Raw genomic sequence first — 27,273 nt, 5'->3', positions numbered from 1 at the left:
TATTGACTCGCGTTTCCATTCAATCGTCATCCTTGGGATTTTTGTTTTGCCGAGGCAAAATACTTTATTATGATTTCACAACATTTTACACTGACAATGGTCCACGAGGGTTCGGGGGTTGTCGGGCAATAGGAACAGCTTCAGAGAAGGTGCGATGGATCTGGAAAACAAGTGGGGAGGGAGGAGTTAGCCACATCCCCTGCAGCACAACGGAAACTAAAATTCTGGCCGCACCACCAGAACATTTGCCGCACCACCAGAACATTTGCCGCACCGTTCGCTACGACCAACCCGCAACCATAAGGCCTCCCCCCTCCAAAAGCTGTCACCAGCTCACCGCTCATCCGCAATGCTCTCGAGACGCGCGCACACACACACACAGCTCTCTCTCTCCCTTACAGCTTCCACTCCCGTCCTTAGTCGCGACCACCGGCAGTCATCACTTCTTGCCGTGCCCATCACCTCCCGTCCACCGAAACACGTGGGGAGAACAGAGATGACCCCCCAAAGTCAACTACAGTATATTCACGTGATCCGATTCGTCGAGTAATCGTGGCGCGGTACCTCTACGGGAGTGGCGCGGGAGCCATGAGGTCCAGGTCGGCGACGTTTCGCGCCACCCACACCCCCGCGGCGAAGAGGGCCACGTTCACCAGCAGGTTCCTGCACCACACGCAACCCAGGGCCGGTGGCTGATCAAGCACCGTACTTCCGATTGTGAAATCTTACATCACGAGGCACTGACACTGCGCGTCTCTGTGATTGTCCGTCTTTGTGGCTGTGTTATTCTCTTCGTGTCTCGTCTCTCCCCATGTGTCTCGTCTCTCCCCGTGTGTCTCGTCTCTCCCCGTGTGTCTCATCTGCCTCTGTGCGTGTCTCATCTGCCTCTGTGCGTGTCTCATCTGCCTCTGTGCGTGTCTCATCTGCCTCTGTGCGTGTCTCATCTGCCTCTGTGCGTGTCTCATCTGCCTCTGTGCGTGTCTCATCTCTCCCCGTGTGTCTCATCTCTCCCCGTGTGTCTCATCTCTCCCCGTGTGTCTCATCTCTCCCCGTGTGTCTCATCTCTCCCCGTGTGTCTCATCTCTCCCCGTGTGTCTCATCTCTCCCCGTGTGTCTCATCTCTCCCCGTGTGTCTCATCTCTCCCCGTGTGTCTCATCTCTCCCCGTGTGTCTCATCTCTCCCCGTGTGTCTCATCTCTCCCCGTGTGTCTCATCTCTCCCCGTGTGTCTCATCTCTCCCCGTGTGTCTCGTCTGCGTGTCTCTCATCTGCCTCTGTGCGTCTCGCTCCGTGCCCCTCGTTTCCTCGCGAGGCCTTCACGGCGCGAATCTCCCTGGAGTCGTCCCCCTCCACCATCTCTCTCCACCCCTCCACCCGTCTCCCTGTGTCTCCACCATCTCGCTCCACCCCTCCACCCGTCTCCCTGTGTCTCCACCCCTCCACCCGTCTCCCTGTGTCTCCACCCCTCCACCCGTCTCCCTGTGTCTCCACCATCTCGCTCCACCCCTCCACCCGTCTCCCTGTGTCTCCACCCCTCCACCCGTCTCCCTGTGTCTCCACCATCTCGCTCCACCCCTCCACCCGTCTCCCTGTGTCTCCACCCCTCCACCCGTCTCCCTGTGTCTCCACCATCTCGCTCCACCCCTCCACCCGTCTCCCTGTGTCTCCACCCCTCCACCCGTCTCCCTGTGTCTCCGCCATCTCTTCCCGTCTCCCTGTGTCTCCGCCATCTCTTCCCGTCTCCCTGTGTCTCCGCCATCTCTTCCCGTCTCCCTGTGTCTCCGCCATCTCTTCCCGTCTCCCTGTGTCTCCGCCATCTCTTCCCGTCTCCCTGTGTCTCCGCCATCTCTTCACGTCTCCCTGTGTCTCCGCCCCTGCCTCCCCCTCTCATCGTCACTCCAGGCCCGCACATCGGCGGGGTACGACCGCTATCCTCCATTCGGAGCCTTGCCGGCAAAATCCACCAACATCCAATCCCCCCCGCGTGTCGCTGTCTATCTCGTGTCTCCCTCCAAATGTCTCCCCCTCTCCATGCATCCTCGTGTCCACCCAGTGCCACCCTCCTGGTGTCTCCCCATGTCTCACCCCTCTCTCTGTGTCTCTCCCTGTCTCGTCTACACGTCTCACTTCTGGTGTCTGTCCCCTCTGTCACGGCGTCCTCCCCGCGTCCCCGTGTCCCACCCCTCTCTTTGTGCCTCTCCCCAATCTCGTCTCCCCACTGTCCACGCCTTCTTGTGCCTCCAGCACTCTCCCCGGTGTCTTCCTGCGCGCCGTCTCGCACCTCTTGAAGTCTGTGCGGTCCGAGATGAAGCCGACAGCCGCCCGCGCCATCGCCACGACCCCGCGAGGTTTGGGAGCCATGCTGCTGTTGCTGCACGTGCCGGAAACGGATGCGACGTCACGTGGGTGGGGGGAGGCGGGGCTAAAATAAAGGGGGGCGGGGCTAACGTTGACAAGGGGTCACCTGGGGTCAGAGCCGAGAGGGCGTTTCGCGTGAGTCTGTATGTTGAATTTCGATTTAAAGCTTTCGTGACTGCAGGGATTCATCTTCTTGGTTCTTTCGGTAAAGTCACGTAGAAGGGAAGTAATAAAATAATAAAAATAAAACATAATAAAACAATTCTCACGACGTTTCGGCCACAACGCAAGCAGCCGTCCTCAGGCGAAGAATGAGAACATTATCAAGCTAGGAGCTTATATAGGTGTAGCGAGGAGGAGCGCCCCAACAAAAGAATGTGCATATGAAGAGGAATTTAGCATACCAATGGGCAATGCATAGGAGGTGGGCGGAGGGGTTTCAAAGTCCCATTATGCCCATGCATTATGCAGGATCAACAGCACCACGGGGGGGCGCAAGGAACAGCGTTAATAAAGGAAAGGAATGTTAGTGATATGTAGCTGCATTTGCCAAACAACCACGTAGAAAACCAAAGTGAAAACTACATAAAAAACTAAAATATAAACTGATACTTACTATACTCTACAATAAGCTGAGTTACTAACAACAAATAATAAATTACAATTCTACGTCGTAAGAAGTATATAATATACTTCCATATAAACTTTATTCTCTTAGCATATACAGTACTATATACTGCCATAGATAAACCCAACATTAAATTATATACTGTATTGCTGTAAACCACCCTATACTTTATACATTTTAATGTATTATTCAACTCACCCTAATGTGTATCGAAATGGTTTATTACGTCCTTCCAATGATTGCTAAGCCTGAATCCATCTTCTCGGTTAAAATTGTCTCTGTGTTTGTATATGTGGATCGCCTCATGAACGAATCTCTCATGATAGCCAGATGGCTTGCAGAGAACCTCCGTCTTGGAGAAGTCAATGTCATGTGAGCCCACTGAGTTGTAACAGTGGTCTGCCACGGCTGAGGTGTTTGTCCTACCGTGTTTTAGATCAGCTTTATGTTCACGAATGCGGTCTGAGACGTGTCGTTTGGTTTCCCCAATGTAACTGCTACCACAGAGGCAACTTAGTTTCTGTGGTAGCAGTTACATTGGGGAAACCAAACGACACGTCTCAGACCGCATTCGTGAACATAAAGCTGATCTAAAACACGGTAGGACAAACACCTCAGCCGTGGCAGACCACTGTTACAACTCAGTGGGCTCACATGACATTGACTTCTCCAAGACGGAGGTTCTCTGCAAGCCATCTGGCTATCATGAGAGATTCGTTCATGAGGCGATCCACATATACAAACACAGAGACAATTTTAACCGAGAAGATGGATTCAGGCTTAGCAATCATTGGAAGGACGTAATAAACCATTTCGATACACATTAGGGTGAGTTGAATAATACATTAAAATGTATAAAGTATAGGGTGGTTTACAGCAATACAGTATATAATTTAATGTTGGGTTTATCTATGGCAGTATATAGTACTGTATATGCTAAGAGAATAAAGTTTATATGGAAGTATATTATATACTTCTTACGACGTAGAATTGTAATTTATTATTTGTTGTTAGTAACTCAGCTTATTGTAGAGTATAGTAAGTATCAGTTTATATTTTAGTTTTTTATGTAGTTTTCACTTTGGTTTTCTACGTGGTTGTTTGGCAAATGCAGCTACATATCACTAACATTCCTTTCCTTTATTAACGCTGTTCCTTGCGCCCCCCCGTGGTGCTGTTGATCCTGCATAATGCATGGGCATAATGGGACTTTGAAACCCCTCCGCCCACCTCCTATGCATTGCCCATTGGTATGCTAAATTCCTCTTCATATGCACATTCTTTTGTTGGGGCGCTCCTCCTCGCTACACCTATATAAGCTCCTAGCTTGATAATGTTCTCATTCTTCGCCTGAGGACGGCTGCTTGCGTTGTGGCCGAAACGTCGTGAGAATTGTTTTATTATGTTTTATTTTTATTATTTTATTACTTCCCTTCTACGTGACTTTACCGAAAGAACCAAGAAGATCTGTATGTTGAACTTCTTTTGCGCCGTACGTGGCCAACCGTGATAATCGGAGGTGCAGGGTGTTCTGGCTCCGTCCTATGGTAGGGGTGGCCGCTTAAATTGGACATTGTATTGTTGGGGGGGGCTGCATCCAGCAGTGGACAGATCATTGTTGATGATAGCAGACAGCATACAGGCAGGCAGCGTAGCCAGACTGTTTGCTAGATGCCTGTGTATGTTTGTACGTATGTCTGGCAGGGGTGACCGCTGAACTTCTTTCGCACCGTACGTAGTCATACCGTGCTAATCTTAAGTGAAGAGTGTGTTGGCACTATTCTGTGGCAGAGGTGACCGCTGAAATCGGACACAAGAGGGAGCCCCATTGTATTCCAAAGACTTGGAGATTATGTGCATCGAGATCCATAGACCAAGTGGCTGAGCTACGGAGTGTGCATGCGGCGCCGTTGCATCTGGGCCCATGTGGTAGAAACATGAAGAATGGGACAAGGCGGGCACCCATTTCCATCCTCTCACCAGGGCCCATGCCAACCACGCCACCACCATCTGTGAAAAAGAGCTTTATCGCTCATCGGATTCATCCCGTCCAATAAATATTCTGATTCACCACCCAGCACCAAAGATCTATTCTCATCATCATGAAATCTGGCTCCTCTTGGGCGGCTGAAATTATGTCTCGGGCAACCGCAGGAAACTGAATTTAACTGCTGGATTCGCAACGCAAAAATGCATTCTACCCCTTACGTTGATTGATGGCAGGCATCTGTTCTCAGTTGCTCTGCACCGCTCAGGTAACTTGTTTTAATTCTGCTAATGTATACGTCCCTTCTGTCCCCCTTTCCGTGCCGATTAAAATATCCTCGATACATGGGGGGGGGGGGGGGCATACACATTGAAGGTAAAACATGGGAACAAAATATAACCTCTCACTTCCTGATGCTCAAAATGCGAAACGTGAAGCGAAGGCGCTTTTCTGACGGCTGCGTCTCCACGCTGAGACGTCAAATACCAGGAGGCCCCCACTTGAGTTCCGCACTCCACACCCCACACCAACTCCTGTGGCACTGCAACGTGCGTTCCACAAATGGCTTGGGATTTTCAGTGGATTCGGTGTTTAACACGTTTCTTTTGTATTGATTTTATACTGCCTATTGTCATATAAAAAGTTAAATGACATTACAGGCTGTGAACATTTAGTCTTTGTGGAAATAACTGAGATGACCGTGCCCGTGAATTAGCGCCTACGTCAAGCACACGAACGCATCTGAACAAAGGACTCGGGACATGGTAATCATTGTTGCATATTTTTTTGTCGTTTTTAAATAAAGTATGAAAACAAAGCACACAAAAAGCACAAACCAATAACAAATAATGCCGCATAAAGTCAAAAAATCCATCGAGAACTCCCGAGTTGACACAAAACACGAAGGACCAATGACAATGGCTATCAGCTTGTGGCTGGAGGGGTTGAAATGACTTCCCCCTCCGCCCATTCCATGGGTGATCACAGATTCACGGTTACGATTTGAATCGTGCAGAAATGTTTTGGGTATTTTTTGTAACGCTGCGGTGAACGGTAGCAGCATCCAATTGGCTGCGTGGGTCACGTGAACACGGAACACCGGTACAGTACATTAGCACGTACGGGCCTCTTGCTGATCCACTGCTGGATGAGCGGCTCCACCACGGCCATGCGGGTCGCGTTGGGGGTTACCGTGACCACACCTCGCGCTCCTCGGCACGGTACGATAATAAATGTTGCTGCGCCGTCTCCTTCTGCCCACCAGGTAGCCCCGCAGGAGCCTATGAGCTGATTTATGCAAGGAGGTCGCTCACCAAAGTCCTGTGCAGGGTCAGCGCTGCTTAGTTTTTGACATCTGACTTGATCAACAGGTACATTTTGGGTGATTTAGTCGGAGGCGTATACAACACGTGACTGCAACAGTATCAGTTCTTAGATGCGAGGATCAATGCGTGCATCGCGAGCCCTAGATTCGATATTGATGGACATTCATAGTTCCACCCCTGGGATTCATTTCAGCCGGGTCCGTCCCAGGTAGGCGACCTTGAAAAATGTTTACGCGCCCAGCACACCACATCAAGTATACCACTTGCACTGACAGTTTTCAAGCGACCCAGGAAATATTCAAGGAAGTAACCAGCCCCCCCCCTCGCCGACCCACGGTTTAGCAGGACCCCCCGAGTTGTGGCGCCGTCAATGAGGAATTTCGCGGGACGATGCGAAAGGCACAATCTTCCTTGCGGTGGCGAGGATCAGAAGAGGTGTGAGCGCATGCCTGGAGAGCGGCAGTCGGATATCCTGTCCCTGAGAGCAAAGCAGGCCTTTCAAATATCGGGCGACGGCACATGAACACACACACACACAAACGTGGAGAATAAAATCGTTTCCTTTGTGCGACTGCAGCTAAGAACATAGAACCACGGAGAACATAACTTTGCCACTGCCGCAAATATAAACTTTCAGAATGGTTTGTCTGAAATTTACCGACTACCAGACAATGTAACTCAATGGCTCAATCACTTGCAACTGAATTTGGATTACAGGATTCCCTCGCTTTACACGGTCGATTAATTCCAAAAAAAGAGGCGCACAAAGCATAATTTTAAAGCACGGACCGCACAGTCACCCAACCCGCAATGAAGCGCACGAGACAGCTGCTTGCCCACGTCTGAATAGCCGTCGCACGAGTGAATTCAAATCGCACAGAGCGAATTTTGGCTAGAAATAGGTTTGCCGTATTTCCAACGCGAAGTTGCACAAACCGAACACATGTAGAGTGAGGAAAACCTGTAGTCGCTCTTCATGGGCCATACAAAACCATCAACACACACACCTCGTAGTCAGGCCAGTGCAGTGCAGTCACCGATCGTGCTATGTTGCCAGGTTTGAAACATTCCCCTCCAGCAGATGATGAGCGGGGGCTAATTATCATCTGCGGGACGTTTCCAAGCGGCGATCCTCGTTCGGCCGTGGGCCACGTCACACGAAGAAAATCCGCGGGGCGAATTAAGTGGAGTTGAGGGGCCCGAGTGTGGGCCACGCGCGGGTGGTGGGGGGGGTCCCACTCCTTCCTCTAGAGCAGTGGTTCTTAACCTTTTTGGAGGTACCGAACCCCACCAGTTTCATGTGCGCATTCACCGAACCCTTATTAATTGGAGAAATAAAATATGATTTTTTCAAATTCAAAACATAGGTGTATGTTTTACTGGTGCACAATCATACGAGTCGGGTGTGTGTCTTAACCTCCGCCGAAGCCCTGAGACTGACTCACCGAACCCCTGGGGTTCGATCGAACCCAGGTTAAGAACCACTGCTCTAGAGCTTCTCGAAGGGGAACAGGTGAGAGTTCTGGCCCTGGCGATCACGCTGCCCCACCCCCTGGTTTCGTTTGACAGACGACCGCGCCCGCTCTTGCAAGTCTGGCCAGGCCACTGCCAGGTCGTTGGCGGGGGTGACCCCCGGGGTTTCGGCCGCCTGGCTCGTGCCTTCCTCGCCCTGCGTTGTCTGTGTGGAGCCGGGCTCCTGGAGGACGGAAAAAAGACGACGACGACGTCGCGTGAACGTCGCGCGAACGTCGCGCGAACGTCACGTGGCCACCCCGTTTCAGAATGAAAGGAGCTCACCGCTTGATTAGACAAAGGGCTTAGAGTGAGAGGAAACAAATGAGATGGAGAGTACAAACGAAATAGGTTAAAGCAATGCAAAGGAGACATAACGAGACAATACGAATGGGAGAGTACAGAGGCAGAATGAGACGATGCAGACAAGGACGCTACACCGAGCCAGACTCCGTACGATGTAGCAAACATGGTGAGTGGTGAGCGTGATGAGCATGGTGAGGGAGGTGAGCATAATCAGTGTGGTGAGCATGGTGAGTGAGGTGACTGCAGCGAGGTGGCTGTGGTGAGTATGATGATTGCGGTAAGATGACTGCGTTGAGCGAGGTGACTGCGGTGAGCGAGGTGACTGCTGTGAGCGTGGTGAGTGCGGCGAGCGTGGTGAGTGCGGCGAGTGTGGTGAGGCGAGTGCGGCGTGAGCCGACGTACGTGAGCCGAGTAACGCAGCTTTAACCGCTCCCTGATGAGCAGTCCCCTGGTCAGCAGCTTCCAGTTTCCAAAAGCGCGATTCTCTCTCTTCTGTGCGACACAAAGCGTGGACAACGACGACGACGACAACCGATTGAATCGCCATTTCCAGACTTCTCACGTTCACCGCGTGAGCACGACGCCATCGCCCCAACACTCCGATCGCCCCACCGCCTCCCAATCTCATCTCGGATCAATCTCGCATCGATTTTACCTTTCCCCCCGTCCATTCATTCATCTGTCCCGAATGGGGAGGCAACGATATTGCCCGTATGTGGAACTACAACTGCTCGTCTGCAAGAGTCTACACTCATTTGCTCGGCTCCAACTCGCCGAACAGTGAGTAGCACCGGCCTCAACGGACCCCAACAGACGCCGTCTACGATCCGTAGCCCACGGTGATCGGCCGCTACCGCTGCTGCTTCTGCCGCTGCTTGACCCGCGCAGCGCAAACTCTACGCAGCGATACGGCCGACGCAGCGTCACCGGGCTCTCCAGCCCGAAGGCCCGGACCCGGTTACCGGCAGCGGCAGATATCGGGTTCCCATCCTTGAGTCTGAGCCAGTTTGTGCAGCGGAGCTACAACGGTGAGGTCCCAAAAGCTTCTTATCTGTGATCCGTGCGCACTCCTGACGGACTGGACAATGGGAGAGAACTCCCACGTTGCGAGGAAACGGAGGAGCAAGGGAACTGCAGAGTCTCTGACGAGGGAGGCTCCTCAACAGGCCAGGGTGAACGTCCTCGGTGCTGGGCAACGTCTGGGTCTCACCTCTCTCTCCTTCTTTTCCACCTCCTCCTGCGCTCTCTCCCAAGCGGCCAGCAGGGTGTCCTTCACCTCCTCGCACACCACAAAGCCGTCGGTACTGCCAAAGACAAAGATCCCCCGTATAGCCTTAACAGACTGTTGGGGAAAGTTTAGTTAGCGAGCACCTATGAAGACCGGCACGGCACACGAGGGGGTGGGTGGCCAGCACCAGGCCCGGCCGGCTTTGTCTCCCGAGTGGCGATGTTTACACACCGCACCAGGTACTCGTTTGAGTCGTGCACATGAACACGCCTACACAGACAATGGCGTAAACACACACTGGCGTACACACGCGTGCACATAAACACTCACACACACACAACAACAACAACCGCCATTCGCCACTAAGTGGCGGTGACGTCACCACGACGCTTGTGCCAGGCCATGTGCACCTTGAGGCCACGTGAAGTGTCGAACACCCGCTGGCAGGAGATCACGGGGCAGACCCAGCAGGTGCCATGTGTCGACTGACTGAGATGACCGAGATGACTGGCTGATGCACCACCTGTGCCCCCTACTGTACCAACTGTACCGTACACACGCATACATACACACATGTACACACACACACGCGCGCATCCCTTACACGGGGTGCGAGTATCCTGCGTGGAAGTCGAATCCCGTGACCGCCGGCGCGCAGTCCACGCCGATGGAGCGCGCCACGCGGTTCAGGCCCGGCGCGTGGAGGTGCACGCAGCCCACGGGCAGCATACTCGGCCGGAACAGGTACACGTTGCCATAGTCATTCCGGGGAACCTGGCGTGGCACAAGGCAGTTCACGTGGCACGGCGCAGGCAGCATCTATAATCAGAATCTGTATCTATACCGGAGGAATCCGATGAGCTATAAAGCTCTTTTTCACAGATCCAGTGGTTTGTGCAGATGTCCAGTTGGCCACGTAGCGCCCGGCGGTCGCGAGGTCTCCCAGCTCCCAGTGACGCGGTCCGGCTTGAGGGCCATTTCCCGCCGCTGGAGAGGTTTCGCGGTTCGAGTCCAGTGGCCGCCCTGGTTAATACTGCGTGTGTATTTAGCGTTCAATAATCGACACCTGCTTCCGGCGGACGTAAATGATCCCGTGACATGTCCGCGGCCCATAGTTGCCAAATTTTATAACTACTAACAAAGTGCTTAATCGGTAAAAGAACCGCGTGGCAAGGGACTGGTGCCCACTTGCAGGCCAGTGCCGCGTAGACATCGCGCCGCGTAGGGGCAGCTGCCAAGCGGGGCTACGACTGCAGCGGGGCACTGGAACACTTGAGATGATGTGATGTGAAGCGCTCCGGGTTGTCGAGGTATTTGAGCGCTGTTTCCACGAGGACCCTAATCCCTACCCACGTTTTTTCCCACGCCAGCAGTGATGTCCAGCACGGAGAGGCGTCACCTGGGATGCGGATGGAGTTGCGTTGGCAACTTGGAGAGGCGGTGGGATGCAGCGGGAAGCGCGCTGCGCTACGAACCCAGAGACACGAGTCCGATTCCCACTAACGGCCACTAATACCAGCGATGACTGTCTGAACTGGTGCTGGACATCGCCTAGTTCGTCTCAGCCTCAACGAGTACCTGGCGCTATTTGTAAACGTCGCCATTGGGAAGGCAAACACGGTCGGACGCAATGCTGGCCACCGACCCCCTTATGCATCGTGCCGGACTTCATAAGAGCTTGCTAACAGCACTTGCCCCAAAAGTCTGTGTAGCCTACACGGGGGATCTTTGTCTTTGGTGGAGGCGGTGGCGTCGTGGCCGTTACCTTGCCGTCCACCGCCACGGGCGGCTGGTATTCCTCGGTTTGCCACGGGCCGAACAGCGCCAGGTCAGGCTTGTCGCGGCTCTCCGGGTCCGCCATGCGCAGCTTGCGCGAGCGGTTGGACTGACCCTTCACCATCTGACAGTGGGGGGGATGGGGAAGGGGGGGGCAAAGGTCACGCGGCACCATTGTGGCATAACCATGGTATAAACGCTCATTAATTGGTTGACAACATCTTAGTGTAGAAGAAGACCACCTGGCTACTGTCTTCCTGCTCGTCTGTGGATCCTCGACGACATGAGATACAAAACTAAACATTATTATTATTATTACTGCAGCTGACAGAAGGCTCCCTGTGATTCACCACCATCCCCGCTCGCCCCAGCGCTTATGAGAATTCAGGTGTCCCCGAAAAAAAACAACCCAACTTGTACTTTTTAACGCTATCTAACGAGCGATCGCGCCCCCGCGTGCTGCAAAAACGGCACCTTATAGGGGACCTCTCCCAGCCGCACCACACGCGCCTGCTTGAGCCACGTGTCGCACGAATGCAGGGTGTGGACGCACTCCCTGCGGGCAGACGAACATCAGTGGAGGAACATCATGGGGGCAGTTGAACCGACGTCGCCAGGTTCGTAGCGAACTGCACTGACCGCTGCGCCACCACTCCACCCCACCTCACGGCTCGTGCGTTCTCATACTCGTACAGTTGCACGTCAGGCTTTTACAGCTGGCAGCAGACAGGCCAGGAAGGCCGCCGAGAGATGAAGAGATACAGGAGAGTGCCGAGTGTCGACCCCGCCCCCTCGTGCTGGGTTTTCTCCAGGTTCTCCGGTCCCCTCGCACGCGAATCCAGACTCTCGTTACTAATGGAATTCGTGGCCAAACATCTGAATGTAGCAGGGCCCTCCTGACGACAAGAATCAATGCTAAGCCTTGCGACAAGGCCCCGCTCCCATTCTGGCGCCGGTGCCTCAGTACCTGGCGTAGACCGGTTCTCCGCGGCAGGTGCCCAGCACCGCGGCACCGGGCGGGTAGATGGCCTCGTACTTGAGCAGGTGGCGTGGCAGCGCGTACAGCGGATGGCTCTTAAACTCCGACACGGAGCTTGGCATAGGGCGGATCAGCAGCCCCGCCTCTAACTGATAAAACACCACCGTCACCACCGTCACCACCACCAATTTCACCAGCATCGCAATCGTCGCCACCAGCTGATCGCGCAACCACCGCCATTGCCACCATCACGGCCATCAATATCACCAGCACCACCAACAAGGCCACCAGTTTATAGACAACCACCACCACTACCAATAACAGCCACTATTCACCACCACAGCACTTTTGCCAGGCTAGGTGCACTATGCGGCTGCCACGTGAAGTGTCGATAAATCTCTGGCAGGAGGTCACAGGATAGGCTCAGGTTCATGAGCTGAGACGACTGCAGATTCACCACCTGTGCTGGCTACTGTATGCATGTACGCTGAACTTCTTTCGCACCGTACGTAGCCAACCGTGTTAATCGGAGGACAACAAACTAAACACAACAAGCAGTTCTAAACAATAGCTCCCAGTGGCTTCCTAATAAGCGGCTCTTCCCAATCGCTCCCCAAGGCCGCCGCCGCCATCGCCCGCGGCGCCACCTCTCACCTGCTCGTCCTCCTGCTGCTCGCGGCGCGTGTGGGGGCTCTCGAACGGGAAGAGCGCCGCCTGCCACCACTCGGTGTCCACGCGCAGCCGCCGCGTGTACGTGAGCCACGCGGGGTCGTACCTGCACGGCACGCGCGGATTCCCGGTGACGGCCCCGGAGAACGCAACGTCGGGATCGCTCGCCAGACGGAGGGATTGGGTCTCTACAAGTCTATGAGAATGTATGGGTCGCTACAAGTCTATGGGAATTTAGGAGAATCTATCTATGGGTCTCTATGCGAGGCTATTGGACTCTGTGACCTGGGAGGGACTCGGCTGTAATGAATCCCTGAGTGGAACTCACGATGGACGCGTCAATCCTCGCGTGTAACGACCGACGCTGTTCCAAATAAGCGAGAACGCACCCGCTGCAGTACGGTGGGCAGCATAAGGCAGCACAGCAACATTTATTATTGTACCGTACTCCTGCGGTCTCCCATGTCTGCGCTCATCTTAACAAACCCGCGCCGAGCGTGAAAACTGTGGTCATGGTAACCGCCACCGCGACCTGCAAGGTAGCAGGGGAGGCGCTCACGGAGGAGGCCCGCGCGCGATGACAGTGAACACATTTTTTCCGGGACATCGACCGAGGATACAGGCCTGGCCCCGTCCTTCACTTGCCTGCGAGTGATGTCCTTCATGCACCCATCGTCATCGAAGGCCACAACGTACGCCAGGGGCCGCGCGGCCCGTCGCACGCACGCCTCCGGCCGGTCGGCCTGCGCGCCGGCGACCTCCACGCACACCCAGCGCCCGCCGGCGACAGCGGCACCCACCGGCGCCCGACCGTGCGGGCCCTCGTCCAGCAAGAGAACCTCCACCCACGCGTCGCAAGGGGCCAACGCCGTCGACGTTGCCCCAGGCTTCCACGCAGCTTTAGGCTGTGAAAAGGCACAGGCGGGAAAGGTACAATTTTTGAGAATAAAAAAAAACAAGTCGTAAATGAGCCACATCGCAAGGTGTTCATCTCCTGCAACGTGCACTATTTTCCGTGCACAGACCAAGACGCACAAAGCCCCAACCTCTCACCAATCTCTCCCCAAGGCCTCAACACCCCCTCGCCGATCCCTTACATGGTTCGGTGACTTTCTCTGCATCTTGGCGCGCTTATGTTTCGCCCGTCCGGTCGTCGTGGTGGCGACAAAATCATCGCTGTCGCTGTCGCCCCCAAGCTCCGGCTCCTTCTCTCCCTTAGGCCTCTTCCCGGCCGCTCCTCGCTGTTGCGAGGATGGCCTCTTGCTCGACTTCCCCGACCTCCTCCTCCTCCCTCCACCCTCGTCTGAATCTGAGACCTCGTCGGATGAGTCACCGGAGTTCGGGGAGAATTCCGAGTCCTCGTCACTGCCGCTGCCGTCGCTGCCGCTCGCCGCGACCCGGTAGCGCCCTGGTGAAACAAACGCACACGGCAGCAGGACTGCAATGTCGTCGTCGTCGTCGTTGGCCACGATCTATCCACTGCTGGATGAAGGCCTCCCAACACAATGGCAGTCGTAAAGGTTGTTTGACGACCACACTTCATCACGCTAGTCGGTATGGGTTTGTCAAGGGACTGCAATTTACAACTACGACCAAAACCACGAGCGTCAGTTAGTTGACTAACGTTGGTTTGGAAGTGGACGATACATGCATTGAATTGCACGTGTAAGACTCAATGTGATAAAAGTTGTATCCATGGCACGCCACAGGAAGCAGAGTAAAGCTAAGGTTGTGATGCATGGAAACGTAAAAACGTCAGGGAAGAGAAAAGAGAAAGAATGGGAAATAAAAAGGAAGAGGATGGAAAGAGGAAAAAGGGGAGCAAGCATAACGGAGCTGCACGGGAGCTGCACGGAGCAGCGTCTGTTTTCAAGAGGGGGAGGTGAAAGGGGAGGGGATTCAGAGTGTGGGGTGGCAACGCAGAAGCTACGTGATTTACGGGAGGCTTGTGCCGATTTAAATATGAGATGCGAACTTTACAGCCACTCGGGGCACTACCATCCACCGCCCGACCCTGTGGCCGGGAGATGGCATTGCCGAGTGTTACCGCCTTTCATGTCGTGGTGGGTTTTCTCCGTGTTCCTCCCATACGAAGCCGAACGCTTATTAGCTGCGGCATACCCACACGTGTAATGTCCGGGGGCGTGCAGCGCGAGCGTCTGGTGTTGGTCTACGTCCGCTCCGTCGCAGCCACCGAACATCCCGGCCTTTCAGAGAGACCGTCCCGGCATCGCAAACTATTTGTGGAATTCGAAATTCAGCGGAGTCGGACTGCACTTCTGGTACGGTACCTGCTTGCGGCTTCGAGCTTTGTTGGGCGGATACTCTCGGAGACCGTCTCTTTCCCTCGTTCTCTCCAGCACCTTGACGCTTTCTAATCTTCCCATCCTCCTCCTCTTCCTCCACCTTCTCGCCCTTCCCTTCCTCCTTAATCCTCTCAGCCTTGGAGACGTCTCCACTCTGGGAGGTGGCGGAGGAGGACTTCTTCCGAGCCTCTCCACGCTTCCCTCGCTCCACCCTCGCACTTCCATCACCACCGCCTACGAAGTCGCCGGGCCCCTGGCGAGCGGATTCTTGCTGTTTCGAGGTTCCCTTGCGCGTCTTGGTTTGGGCCGACCTGCCAACCTGGGGTGAAGCGTGGATGTTGTTTGTTATGAGGTCGTGAAGTCACGAGACGAATGGACCTTGCCCCATCTGGAGCAACGTTTGACAGCGAGCAGCGCACCACCCCCACGTGTCGGAGAGTGGCTACGAGAAATTGACGTCACAAAACTATCTCCGAAGTAGCAGGCCCCTTTATCCACACGAGCGGAAAGAATCTCATATGCCTTGCGAAGAGTGTTGGTCACGTAATCAATTGAAATAAGTCGAATGGAGAAAGTTAATTTCATATTCAAGTAGGTTTTTTTTTTTGTGCAGTCATTTCAATAACTCACGACACTAACCAGTGTGTCTGTGTGTGTGCACTCCGAGCCTGGCGACCCGGGTTTGATTCCTGCTCATGGCCGACACCAGTGGGAATTATCTAAACGGGTCCTGGGCCTACCCTAGGTCGACTCAGCCTCAAATGAGTACCTGGTGCATAATGTAAACATCGCAACTAGGCAGACAAAGGCGGCTGGAAGTGGTGCTGACCATCCACCCCCTCGTGTGCCATTCCGGCCTTCATAGGTGCTCACGAACAGCACTTGCCCCAACAGTCTGTTAAAGCTATACGGGGATCTTTGTGGTAATCAAAGTGCACCTAACCTGGCACAGGAGCTGTGGGAACGTCACCGTCACTTAGTGGCGAATGGCAGGTATTGGTTGGTATTAGTATTGGTGGTAATGATTGGGTGGGAAGCGGTGGCACAGCAGTTAGCGCACTGCGCTACGAACCCGGCGACCCGAGTTCAATTCCCACTCGCGGCGAATACGAGTGTCAACGCTTATTATTGTTGCTGGCCGCTTGATATTTCGGGCCTTTGAGCCTGCTGTGCTCAGAAACTTTATTTTCCCCCCTAAAAAAATTAGTCCAAAACTATTGCGTCATTCTGTACCGGAATTTTTTGTTGCCGATTTAAACCATTGACTTAATCGGCGCCCAACGTGCCACGGGGCGTCGGAGCGAGCCGCGCCACCGACGGAGACGCCGCCGCAGTGAATACCTTGGGTTCGGCGGCGGCGGCCTTGAGCGGCAGCGGCTGCAGGGACAGCACCAGGCGCGAGGTGATGCCCAGCGCTCGCACCACGACCAGGAACAACTGCACACATGCGCGAACAGAAAAACCACGGGACCACGTGCGGGAGGGGGGGGGGGGCAGACAGCACAGAGGACAGCAGAGCGGAAAGCACAGGACAACCCAGAGGATAGCATAGGAAAGTGCGGACAGCACAGGAGAGGCCGGACAGCACAGAGGATAACAGAGGACAACACAAAGGAGTGCACAGGACAGCACAGTAGACCAACACAGTGACACAAGCTAGTTTAGTGCGTGAATTGCCAGACTTGTGATGATTCAAATCATTAGCAGACCGTTCACAAGTTATGCCAATGATGCAAACGAGTCGTGCTCGCATGCGGAGTCTGCTGTGCTGTGCGTGGCATGTGCTGCGAATGTGTGTGCCTTCTCGTGCGTGTGCCTGAGCGCGCGCCCGAGTGTGCTCTACGGTATATGCGCCATGCGCTGTTGCGTGTGGCGTAAGCACGCGTGTGCCGCGGTGCACGCTGCTACCCACGTGCGACAGCTCCTCAGCCGAGCGTGCCGTTCGCGAACTGAACCTCGCGGTGAGGACCTCCGTCATCAGGGCCCCCTGCGCCGTCCCTCCCTGCACCTCCTCCTCCTCCTCGTCCACCCGGAACGTGAAGTTGAACCTGCGCTCAATCACACAGGGGAGGAAGAAGCACGCGTACGCATGGATTCTGCAATGCTTTCCTAAAGACTCACATCAGAGATCCAGACTTACATATAAAGCCAGAGATTCATATAGACACATAGACTGACAGAGATCCATAGATTCTCAGATATCACATTGATATAGGAGAAAAGACCTGCAGATGTAACACTGTAGTATTCGAATTCTTGCTCTCATTCATAATTCTAACTGTCATTCTTTTTTTTCAATACAGATCCCGTTTTTTTAAATACATCTTTTTTCCACAACGCTAACAGCAACACAACTGTAATATTGGATCACCGCCATGAGCATTATCACGACCTCCTCCCATGACAAAGAGAAGGACGGAGCCAACGCATTCACGCTTTGGTCTTGCAGCGAGTGGCGCGGGGGGTGGGATGCAGCCCCATGGAGGTGGCGCCACAGCCTCTCACCACGTAAGGAGTCGAGCGAGGAAGGCGAGGTCGTGATTGGTGGATGGCGAAGACGCCAACTGCGTGGGCAGCAGCGACAGCGCCAGCGCTCGCAGGGCAAGGGAACTGCAGACGGCGCTGCGGTGCATCCCGTTCGCCAGCAGGCACAGCAGGTGCACCTGACGCGACACGCAACACACGACACGTGTGTCCGCGGCTCAAATGGGGCCATTCCCTCACTTGTGACGTCCCGACGTTTACGCTCAAGGTGTCACCTGCAGCTCCTTCGCCGACTGAAGGAACGCGTAACTGAGGAACCGATTCGGTTCCTGAGGAAGCTCCCGACGGTCGGGAGTGAATTCGCTGGACATCGTTTCGAACGACACGCGGTACGGCCCAAAAACACTTCGGCGGGCGACACAACACGATCACGTGAACCTACGCCGGAGTTGGAGGAGTCTCACACACACACACACACGTGTGGAGGTCGGGGTGCAGCGACGCACCTTGTGCAAGTCGAGCTGCACTTCTTTCTTGTGGCGATTCGCCATGCGGCGCACCCAGCCCTCAAACAGCTTCTTGCGCTTGTCCCTGGTCGGGAGCAGACACGGACACACGGTGGCGCAGAGTGTAAAACATCAGAACTGGGGAGATTAAGACGAACGGCGTGGTGATGATCACAGTGTCACCCCCTTGGTGCGCCGTGCCGGCCTTCAAAGGGCCCTCGCTAAGAGCACTTGCCCCGACGGTCTGTTAAGGCTATACGGAGGATCTTTGTCTTTGCGCTGCAGCAAGGGGAGCGGCGACGCAGTGGTTGGTGCACTGCGCTGGGTTACCCGGAGGCCAGAGTTCGATTCCCGCAGAGGGCCAACATCGGTGATGAATATCTGAAGCAGTCCTGGGCCTCCTCTATATCGAGTTCAGCCTTAAATCAGAACCCAACGTGGTGTGTAGTGTGCATACAGCACTGGAGAAACAAAGGCAACCGGGCATGGTGCTGGCCACCCACCCACTCATGCGGTCGTGTTGGCCTTCATAGGTGCTCACTGACAGCACTTGCCCCAAAAGCCCGTGTAGGCTACAAGGGGAACCTTTGACTGTGTGTTGTCGGCGCTCTCTTACTTGCGCGCACGCAGTTTTGCCATCTCCGGTGTCTCTATCTCGATCTGCACGGCCTGCCCGATGCTCACGATGCCGGCTGCTGAGCTTGTGGCGCCCACCTCCTCTTCTGCCGGAAGCTCTGGAGGGAGACGGCGCAGCCACAAAGGTGGCGCTCAGCAGCGGGCGGCGAGCGCCTGTGTGTGTGCGTTTGATGTTTAGACGCTCGCTGGTGTGATGCTTACGGTGATTTCCAATACGACGATTGTTATTAGGATGATTGCTGAAACGATTACCGTCATGACTCTTGCTGATATGATCAATGCTGCTACAATCAATGCATGCCATTACGATGATTGCCATTACCATTATTGCTGTTACAATGCATGTCATTACGATGATTGCCATTACGATGATTGCTGTTACAATGCATGTCATTACGGTGATTGCCATTACGATTATTGCTGTTACAATGCATGCCATTACGATGATTGCCATTACGATGATTGCTGTTACAATGCATGCCATTACGATGATTGCCATTACGATGATTGCTGTTACAATGCATGTCATTACGGTGATTGCCATTACGATTATTGCTGTTACAATGCATGCCATTACGATGATTGCCATTACGATGATTGCTGTTACAATGCATGTCATTACGATGATTGCCATTACGATTATTGCTTTGAGGATGCTTGCCGTTAAAATGCATGCTGTTACGATGACTGCTGTCACGAATACGAACTCTGCTGTGCTTTAACCTCTTGCACTTGCAGTACCACAGAGCCACTCATACGCCTATATCGAATTGGGCAAGTAGCACACACACACACATTGCTTCCACTAGGCACATACATATCACTTAGACAAAGATCATTTAGCACACACACACACACTCACCACTGATGCTATGCACAGACAAAAGGCAGTTAACCTACCGTCCACCTCCTGCCACTCTCCTTCACTCTCCGAGTCGGACGAGGAGTCCTCTTCGTCGGACTTTCCTTCCAGGTCATTCTCCTCGCTGTCGCTCTCACTCGCGGCTCTTTTCCTTCGCAACAAACGCACGGGGTAGCCGCATGCAGATTGGGGAAACGCGGATCCACGAGATGAGTGATAAACAAGGGATGGAGATGTGGAGCGCCGGACAAGAGACGGAGATGAACGATCGCGTGGTCAGACGTTGCGACGTCGCGATGCCACGCGACCCGGTGACGGACATGTCACGTGGCTCGCCAGCGCATGCAAATTTTATTCCGATGTGGTTCGCCAGAAAGTAACAGCCCGGGAACTGTAGAGGAGAGGTTGTCACCTTAACACATAAAGCCGCGTGTCTGTTACATGACTTGTAGTGCGTGTTTCTTTTCCACCCTATTCCCCACATCCGATCTCCCCTTAGAATGCTGGTTACTCCTCTCCATCCTTGGAGAGCTCTTTGGTCTTGGCCATGGTGGAGAGTTTGGAATCTGATTGATTGATTGCTTCTGTAAACGGGTGTCTTTTATACAGGTAACAAGCTGAGATTAAGAGCACTCCCTTTAAGAGTGTGCTCCTAATCTCAGCTCGTTACCTGTATAAAAGACACCTGGGAGCCAGAAATCTTTCTAATTGAGAGGGGGTCAAATACTTATGTCCCTCATTAAAATGCAAATTAATTTATAACATTTTTGACATGCGTTTTTCTGGATTTTGTTGTTGTTATTCTGTCTCTCACTGTTCAAATAAACCTACCATTAAAATTATAGACTGATCATTTCTTTGTCAGTGGGCAAATGTACAAAATCAGCAGGGGATCAAATACTTTTTTCCCTCACTGTAAAAGCTCCCACTCCCCCACTCGACGGAAGAACCGCTCAGGGTGGGCACTGACCATTCCTCCCTCCACCTTGACACGGTCAAGCGCCGAAAGTCCCCCCCCCCCCCGACCAGCAGTTTCCGTCCCTTTTCCCCAAAAGCCATCAACGCGTTGTACTGGGCTTACGCGGTCCCCACAATAAAAACATATATTTAAAAACCAGTCCGAGATCCGTGCTACCATCGGGGGACCTTCGTCTTGATCACGGAACTCGTGCGCGTGACTGCATCGTTACCAACGCCTCACCTGCCCGAGCCCTCTGCCGTCACGCGTTCGCCGGCCCTTGCCCCTTCGCGCTGCCCCCCGTCCTGAGAGGCCGCCCTCTCCTTCCACGCGCCGCCCGCTTCGCCCTCGCTCCCCGCGCCGCCCTGCGCTGCTCCCCGCTGGCTCGTGGTCGCCACCGAGTCTCGGGCCTCTCCATCTTGGGCGGGCTCAACGCGGCCCCCTCGCGCTCCGCCGCGTCGGCCCTTCGCCGTGCGCGAAATCCTCTTGCTCGCCCGCTTCTGCGCGGCACCGTCAGCATCGTGGCAGCCGCGGGCCCTGCTGCCTGCACGTCCGTTGTAAACGTATTCAGTTGCGCTAGACATAACACAAGAATACGGGGTAGTAAACCGTGTGGGTTGACAGGTTTGCGTTATGCAGAACCTTCTAACGAGGTAAACTCACGCGCTTCTTCACAAGCAGTACAGCACGAACTAAATGAAGTCGTGGAGTGTATCGCGTGTGTACTCTTCGTTCTTTCGGTAAAGTCACGTAGGTAAAAAATGAAATTAAAATTAATACAATTTCTGTTATTATTATTTTTTAATTCGTTTTAATTTCATTTTTTACCTACGTGACTTTACCGAAAGAACTAAGAGTATGAATCCTTGCAGTCACGAAAGCTTCAAATCTAGAATGTATCGTGTGTGTAGAGTGTCAACCACGAGCACCCCCCCCGTCATCACCCCGCGGTGTGGTGCCGAGAGCGCGTTTCATCACAGAGACTCACTGCCGTGCAGAGATGCCTCCTACAAATAAATGAACGACGACGTCGTCTTTCATTCTCCAGACGTCTTTCATTCACCAGACGTCTTTCATTCACCCAAAGTAGTTCATTCCCTAGGCGTCTTTCATTCCCCAGGCGTCTTTCATTCACCCGACATCCGTCGTTCATTCCCCAGACGTCTTTCATACACCAGACGTCTTTCATTCACCCAACGTCGTTCATTCCCCAGGCATCTTTCAATCTCCAGACGTCTTTCATTCCCCAGACGTCGTTCATTCACCAGACGTCTTTCATTCACCCAAAGTCGTTCATTCTCCAGACATCGTTCATTCACCCAACGTCTTTCATTCCCCAGACGTCGTTCATTCTCCAGACGTCGTTCATTCACCCAACGTCTTTCATTCCCCAGTCGTCTTTCATTCACCCAACGTCGTTCATTCTCCAGACGTCGTTCATTCACCCAACGTCTTTCATTCTCCAGACGTCGTTCATTCACCCAACGTCTTTCATTCCCCAGACGTCGTTCATTCCCCAGGCATCTTTCATTCTCCAGACGTCTTTCATTCACCAGACGTCTTTCATTCACCCAACGTCGTTCATTCACCAGGCGTCGTTCATTCTCCAGACGCGACCAACAGAGACGACTGCGATGTTGTTATCGCCATGGCGGTGGCGATGTGAGTAATGATGATGTTGTGTTGATGAAACACAGCGATGTGGTGGTGGCGATGTGAGTAATGATGATGTTGTGTTGATGAAACACAGCGATGTGGTGGTGGTGGTGATGTGAGTAATGATGATGTTGTGTTGATGAAACACAGCGATGTGGTGGTGGCGATGTGAGTAATGATGATGTTGTGTTGATGAAACACAGCGATGTGGTGGTGGTGATGTGAGTAATGATGATGTTGTGTTGATGAAACACAGCGATGTGGTGGTGGCGATGTGAGTAATGATGATGTTGTGTTGATGAAACACAGCGCTCTGGTGGTGGCGATGTGAGTAATGATGATGTTGTGTTGATGAAACACAGCGCTCTGGTGGTGGCGATGTGAGTAATGATGATGTTGTGTTGATGAAACACAGCGCTCTGGTGGTGGCGATGTGAGTAATGATGATGTTGTGTTGATGAAACACAACGATGTGGTGGTGGTGATGTGAGTAATGATGATGTTGTGTTGATGAAACACAGCGATGTGGTGGTGGCGATGTGAGTAATGATGATGTTGTGTTGATGAAACACAGCGATGTGGTGGTGGTGATGTGAGTAATGATGATGTTGTGTTGATGAAACACAGCGATGTGGTGGTGGCGATGTGAGTAATGATGATGTTGTGTTGATGAAACACAGCGATGTGGTGGTGGCGATGTGAGTAATGATGATGTTGTGTTGATGAAACACAACGATCTGGTGGTGGTGATGTGAGTAATGATGATGTTGTGTTGATGAAACACAGCGATGTGGTGGTGGCGATGTGAGTAATGATGATGTTGTGTTGATGAAACACAGCGATGTGGTGGTGGCGATGTGAGTAATGATGATGTTGTGTTTATGAAACACAGCGATGTGGTGGTGGCGATGTGAGTAATGATGATGTTGTTGATGAAACACAGCGATGTGGTGGTGGTGCTGCGTTCAGAGAGGTGCACAAATATGACGACGTTTGAAACATAGGCGACGTTTCGGCCAATGGGCCTTCTTCACAACTGACAGAGAGGTCCGAGAGTCAGTGGTGTAGAGTGCAGTCTCCTCACGCGTATCCACTCCATCTCCCTGTGCCGTGAAGAAGGGCCATTGCCCGAAACGTCGCCAACTGTAAATGTGTCCCCCGCCCTTCTATTAATGCCACTCGCGGTGTTGTTGACTAATGTGTTCAGCATTGGAACCTCATTTGCCAGTAAAAAATATGATAATTGTTTTTTTACCCTTCTATCTGGCAACAAAACTTACACCTTTTTTTACAAGGAGTCATGTTTGCATAGACCGCAATACCTGCAGTCATAATGCAAACAAAATGTGAGACTAGGCTCTAAGGAAAGCTGTCTCGGGTGTGGACCATTCAACTTCAAGGACAGGGCATACATTATCAGAGTTGTGCTTTTTGTTTGCATTATGGCTGCAGGTATTGTGGTCTATGCAAACATGACTCCTTGTAAAAAAGGTGTCAGTTTTGTTGCCAGATAGAAGGGTAAAAAAACAATTATCGAATATGGTCAGCTTCGTGCGATGGCTGCTGCTGCTGCTGATAGTCCGGATGTTAGCGATGGGATTGTGGTGGTAATGCGAGTCGTGATGTTAGCGATGGGATTGTGGTGGTAATGCGAGTCGTGATGTTAGCGATGGGATTGTGGTGGTAATGCGAGTCGTGATGTTAGCAATGATGGCGGTGTTAGTGACGATGTTATTAGTAAACATGATGTTGTTAGTGACGATGTTGTTGTTAGTGACGATGTTGTTGTTAGTGACGATGTTGTTGTTAGTGACGATGTTGTTGTTAGTGACGATGTTGTTGTTAGTGACGATGTTGTTGTTAGTGACGATGTTGTTGTTAGTGACGATGTTGTTGTTAGTGACGATGTTGTTGTTAGTGACGATGTTGTTGTTAGTGACGATGTTGTTGTTAGTGACGATGTTGTTGTTAGTGACGATGATGATGTAACTGCCTCCTCACCACGCGTGCCACTGTCCGCCTTTCTCTTCGCCATGGTCACGTGGTCGCGGGGACATCGAGGAGGGGGCGTGGTCATACGGAAGTGGGCGGGCCACGAAAAAGGAGGCGGAGTCACCGGGTCGTGGGTCAAAGGGCGTCACGCCGCGGTCACGTGGCTCGGCGGGAAGATGGCGGACGACGTGGAGGCGGTGAGCGGAGAGTGGCACACAGAGCGGCGGGAAGCGGAGAGAGGCAGAGAGAGAGAGGCACAGAGAGAGAGAGGCAGAGAGAGAGAGGCACAGAGAGAGAGAGGCACAGAGAGAGTGAGGTACAGAGAGAGAGGCACAGAGAGAGAGGTACAGAGAGAGAGGCACAGAGAGAGAGGCAGAGAGAGAGAGGCAGAGGGAGAGAGGCAGAGGCAGAGAGAGAGAGAGGCACAGAGAGAGAGAGAGGCACAGAGAGAGAGAGGCAGAGGGAGAGAGGCAGAGAGAGAGAGGTACAGAGAGAGAGGGGTACAGAGAGAGAGGGAGAGAGGGAGAGAGGCAGAGAGAGAGGCAGAGGGAGAGAGGCACAGAGTGAGAGGCAGAGGCAGAGAGAGAGAGGCAGGGAGAGTGAAGGAGCGTGCGGTGGGGAGAGAGCACAGGGCCGGAGAGCAGCGATAGGGAACCTAACGCACGCCGACAGAGCCGTCCCTAGAATACAGCGGATCGGGGCGACTGCCCCGGGCCCCGCGCTTTGGGGCGCCCACAGCGCGATCTGCCCCGGGCCGCGCACCCTACGGGCGGCCCCGCACGCGGGACACACGCGACCCCGCGTGGCGGGTTTGGCTCCGTGTTGTGGGGCGGGGGGAGACTGGAGAAGCCGGCGATTGAACCCCAGCTCGGCGCTGTTGCTGTGTAACACACGAGGGGGTGACACTCGGGACTTCCATCTCCTGGCTCGCACCTCACTGCAGCCCCACGCCTGCAACCCAGCCGACAGAGCAGACTGGAGAGAGAGGCAGAGCATTGGAGAGCGGGGCCGGTGGGAGAGACAAGGACATCGTATACCAGAGAGGGGAAGAGTACAGATGTAATAACCCAGTTCGCCCGTGCAATCGAGGCAAATGTTTTAATGTGTCTGGGTTTATTTCCTCTCTTGGTTAAATAAAATATGCAACAACATACCGTGTCAAAGAAGCAGGGGAGAGAGAGAGTGCAGGTGTGGAGAGACGGTACAGCAGAGGGGAGAGAGAGAGAGCCATGAGCGCCACCGGTGGCCCATCTAGTAACATTGCGCGTGCCCCCCCCCCTCTGCCCCCGCATCCCCACAGCCCCAAACGGGAAACACGGTGGAGGAGCCTCTGGATCTCATCCGCCTGAGTCTGGACGAGCGAATCTACGTGAAGATGCGTAACGAGCGGGAGCTGCGCGGCCGCCTGCACGTGCGTCGACTCGTTCGTTCCCCCACACAGGGTCCACCACGCCCGCTCTCGCGCCTGATTTTCGCCGCGTTCTCACAGGGCTGCTGTTGCTGGTCGTCGTAATGGCAATTAATTACACTTCAGGAGAACCGCACTGAAGTCTTAAGACTTTTTCAGGAGGGGCTCTTCAAATTTTCGCAGGAGCAAGCAATGATTCGTTGTTTCCAAATTCAGTTATTTTGCGAGGTTTTTCATAGTTGCACACGGGATCTCTCACGACTGCTTTGAAGCAGAAGATGCGGAGTATTTTATGGTTAATATGCAGAAGATGCGGAGTATTGTATGGTTAATATACCCCTCGGTATAGACTTGAGCGGCCTGCCAGATTCAAGCGGCGAACCTCTGCAACAAGCGATGTGGTACCACCGCTGGGCCGTGTCAACATCCCTCAACGAGGAAACCCACGGATATGAGAGCATAACACAGCACAGTTAAATATATTCCCCTGATAGGCTCAGTAAATGCTACTGGGTATCTATGAAAACGAGCTTTATAGCTAGCTCATCGTATTCCTCCAGTAGCAATAAATTATTCTGAAATGTTTTTTTGTGGGCTAAGCTCATTGGTATACTGTCATTTCCAGCCAACCTCACAGCCTCACCACACCGGACATGCCTCCTCCGGTGGTCATCCATTCAGATCCGAACCTGTGTCAGGCCTGCTTGTCTTATACCTAACAAGATCGTTAACATTCACGGCCGTTTGGTCACGTGCTTTTCCCCGGGGAGAGCGAGAGCGTCCTCCTCCATCATGATGTAGAAGTGGAGTAAGCTCTTAATGGCAAGCCGTTTGTGTGCGCTCGTGCTTCCCAGGCCTACGACCAGCACTTGAACATGATCCTGGGCGACGTGGAGGAGACGGTGACGACCGTGGAGATAGACGAAGAGACCTACGAGGAGATTTACAAGGTAGAGACGCGACGGTGCGGTTCCCGAGCATTGGCGGCACCGGTGTGACCTCGTAATTTCATTTCTGTATTATTCTGACCCCGGGTGGGGGGGGGGATCCTGTCCGTTCGCTCACCACGTTCTGTCGCGTTTACCCTCGCAGTCCACCAAGCGGAACATCCCGATGCTGTTCGTGCGAGGCGACGGGGTCATTCTGGTGGCACCGCCCCTGCGTGTCGGCTGACGAGGGCAGCTGAGGGCAGGACAGGAAATGGTCATGGTGGTGGCAACACCAGCGCTATGCATCGGCAACAAGTTTTCCCGGTCTCTGGCTGGAAATGCTAAAGTCGTGCCTAATGCCACGGAATTCCAGCCATCGACGTCATCGCATCGTTTTTGTTTTATTTTCATTCGTTGTGGAGCGAGTGTCTGTTGAAAGCTTGTTTTTTTTAATAAAAAAAAAATGTTCATGAAAAAGCAAATAAAGAGGACTGTGCAGCTATGGGATTTACCATCGTTGTAAACGTTATTTTTAAATGGTTTCAATCCCACAAAATCCCAAGCTGACATCACCGTTTCAGTTAAGTTTATTTTGTTTATAACCAGCTGAGAACCTGAGACCAAGGATGAGTCTTGTGTCCAAGTGTGATCTGGGTCATTGTCTGACGGTGGGCACTGTTGAGACGTTCTTTTTTTAATGATTTCTTTTTTTACAATGGCATCGTTGGGAATGTATTGAAAAATAAAAGCAACGCAACGCAATTTTAAA

General features: G+C 53.2%; 3 protein-coding genes across 5 annotated transcripts; 1 reads left to right on the top strand and 2 right to left on the bottom strand.

Annotated features, from left to right (window-relative positions):
• Nucleotides 1-38: 38 nt before the first annotated feature.
• TOMM6 (translocase of outer mitochondrial membrane 6) lies at nucleotides 39-2,429 on the bottom strand. Its single transcript, XM_078612983.1, has 3 exons — nucleotides 2,281-2,429; nucleotides 565-663; nucleotides 39-160 (listed from the first exon to the last, which is right to left on the bottom strand). The coding sequence occupies exons 1-2, from the start codon at nucleotides 2,358-2,360 to the stop codon at nucleotides 567-569; spliced, it is 177 nt and encodes a 58-aa protein (XP_078469109.1). The 5' UTR covers nucleotides 2,361-2,429; the 3' UTR covers nucleotides 39-160; nucleotides 565-566.
• Nucleotides 2,430-5,740: 3,311 nt separating this feature from the next.
• LOC144731758 (DNA repair protein complementing XP-C cells homolog) lies at nucleotides 5,741-24,280 on the bottom strand. 3 transcript variants are annotated; one of them, XM_078612978.1, is made up of 19 exons: nucleotides 24,177-24,279; nucleotides 20,763-21,095; nucleotides 19,600-19,712; nucleotides 18,680-18,797; nucleotides 18,064-18,148; nucleotides 17,579-17,736; nucleotides 16,986-17,121; nucleotides 16,415-16,510; nucleotides 15,059-15,392; nucleotides 13,865-14,175; nucleotides 13,413-13,672; nucleotides 12,753-12,873; nucleotides 12,087-12,247; nucleotides 11,594-11,675; nucleotides 11,109-11,243; nucleotides 9,948-10,117; nucleotides 9,326-9,419; nucleotides 8,518-8,607; nucleotides 5,741-7,993 (listed from the first exon to the last, which is right to left on the bottom strand). In XM_078612978.1, exons 1-19 carry the CDS (start codon nucleotides 24,230-24,232, stop codon nucleotides 7,787-7,789), a joined length of 3,060 nt encoding a protein of 1,019 aa, XP_078469104.1. In that variant the 5' UTR covers nucleotides 24,233-24,279; the 3' UTR covers nucleotides 5,741-7,786. The 3 variants fall into 3 exon arrangements, with proteins under 3 accessions (XP_078469104.1, XP_078469105.1, XP_078469106.1); XM_078612979.1 differs by having other exon boundaries at nucleotides 20,763-21,063; nucleotides 24,177-24,233; XM_078612980.1 differs by lacking the exons at nucleotides 13,865-14,175; nucleotides 15,059-15,392 and having other exon boundaries at nucleotides 24,177-24,280.
• LSM3 (LSM3 homolog, U6 small nuclear RNA and mRNA degradation associated) lies at nucleotides 24,245-27,273 on the top strand. The gene is made up of 4 exons (XM_078612981.1): nucleotides 24,245-24,364; nucleotides 25,468-25,578; nucleotides 26,430-26,525; nucleotides 26,668-27,273. Exons 1-4 carry the CDS (start codon nucleotides 24,344-24,346, stop codon nucleotides 26,746-26,748), a joined length of 309 nt encoding a protein of 102 aa, XP_078469107.1. The 5' UTR covers nucleotides 24,245-24,343; the 3' UTR covers nucleotides 26,749-27,273.

Source organism: Lampetra planeri, chromosome 40 (assembly GCF_965212315.1).
Source record: "Lampetra planeri chromosome 40, kcLamPlan1.2.h2, whole genome shotgun sequence".
NCBI classification, from domain to species: Eukaryota; Metazoa; Chordata; class Hyperoartia; order Petromyzontiformes; family Petromyzontidae; genus Lampetra; species Lampetra planeri.
This window is presented reverse-complemented; position numbering and strand designations above follow the sequence as displayed.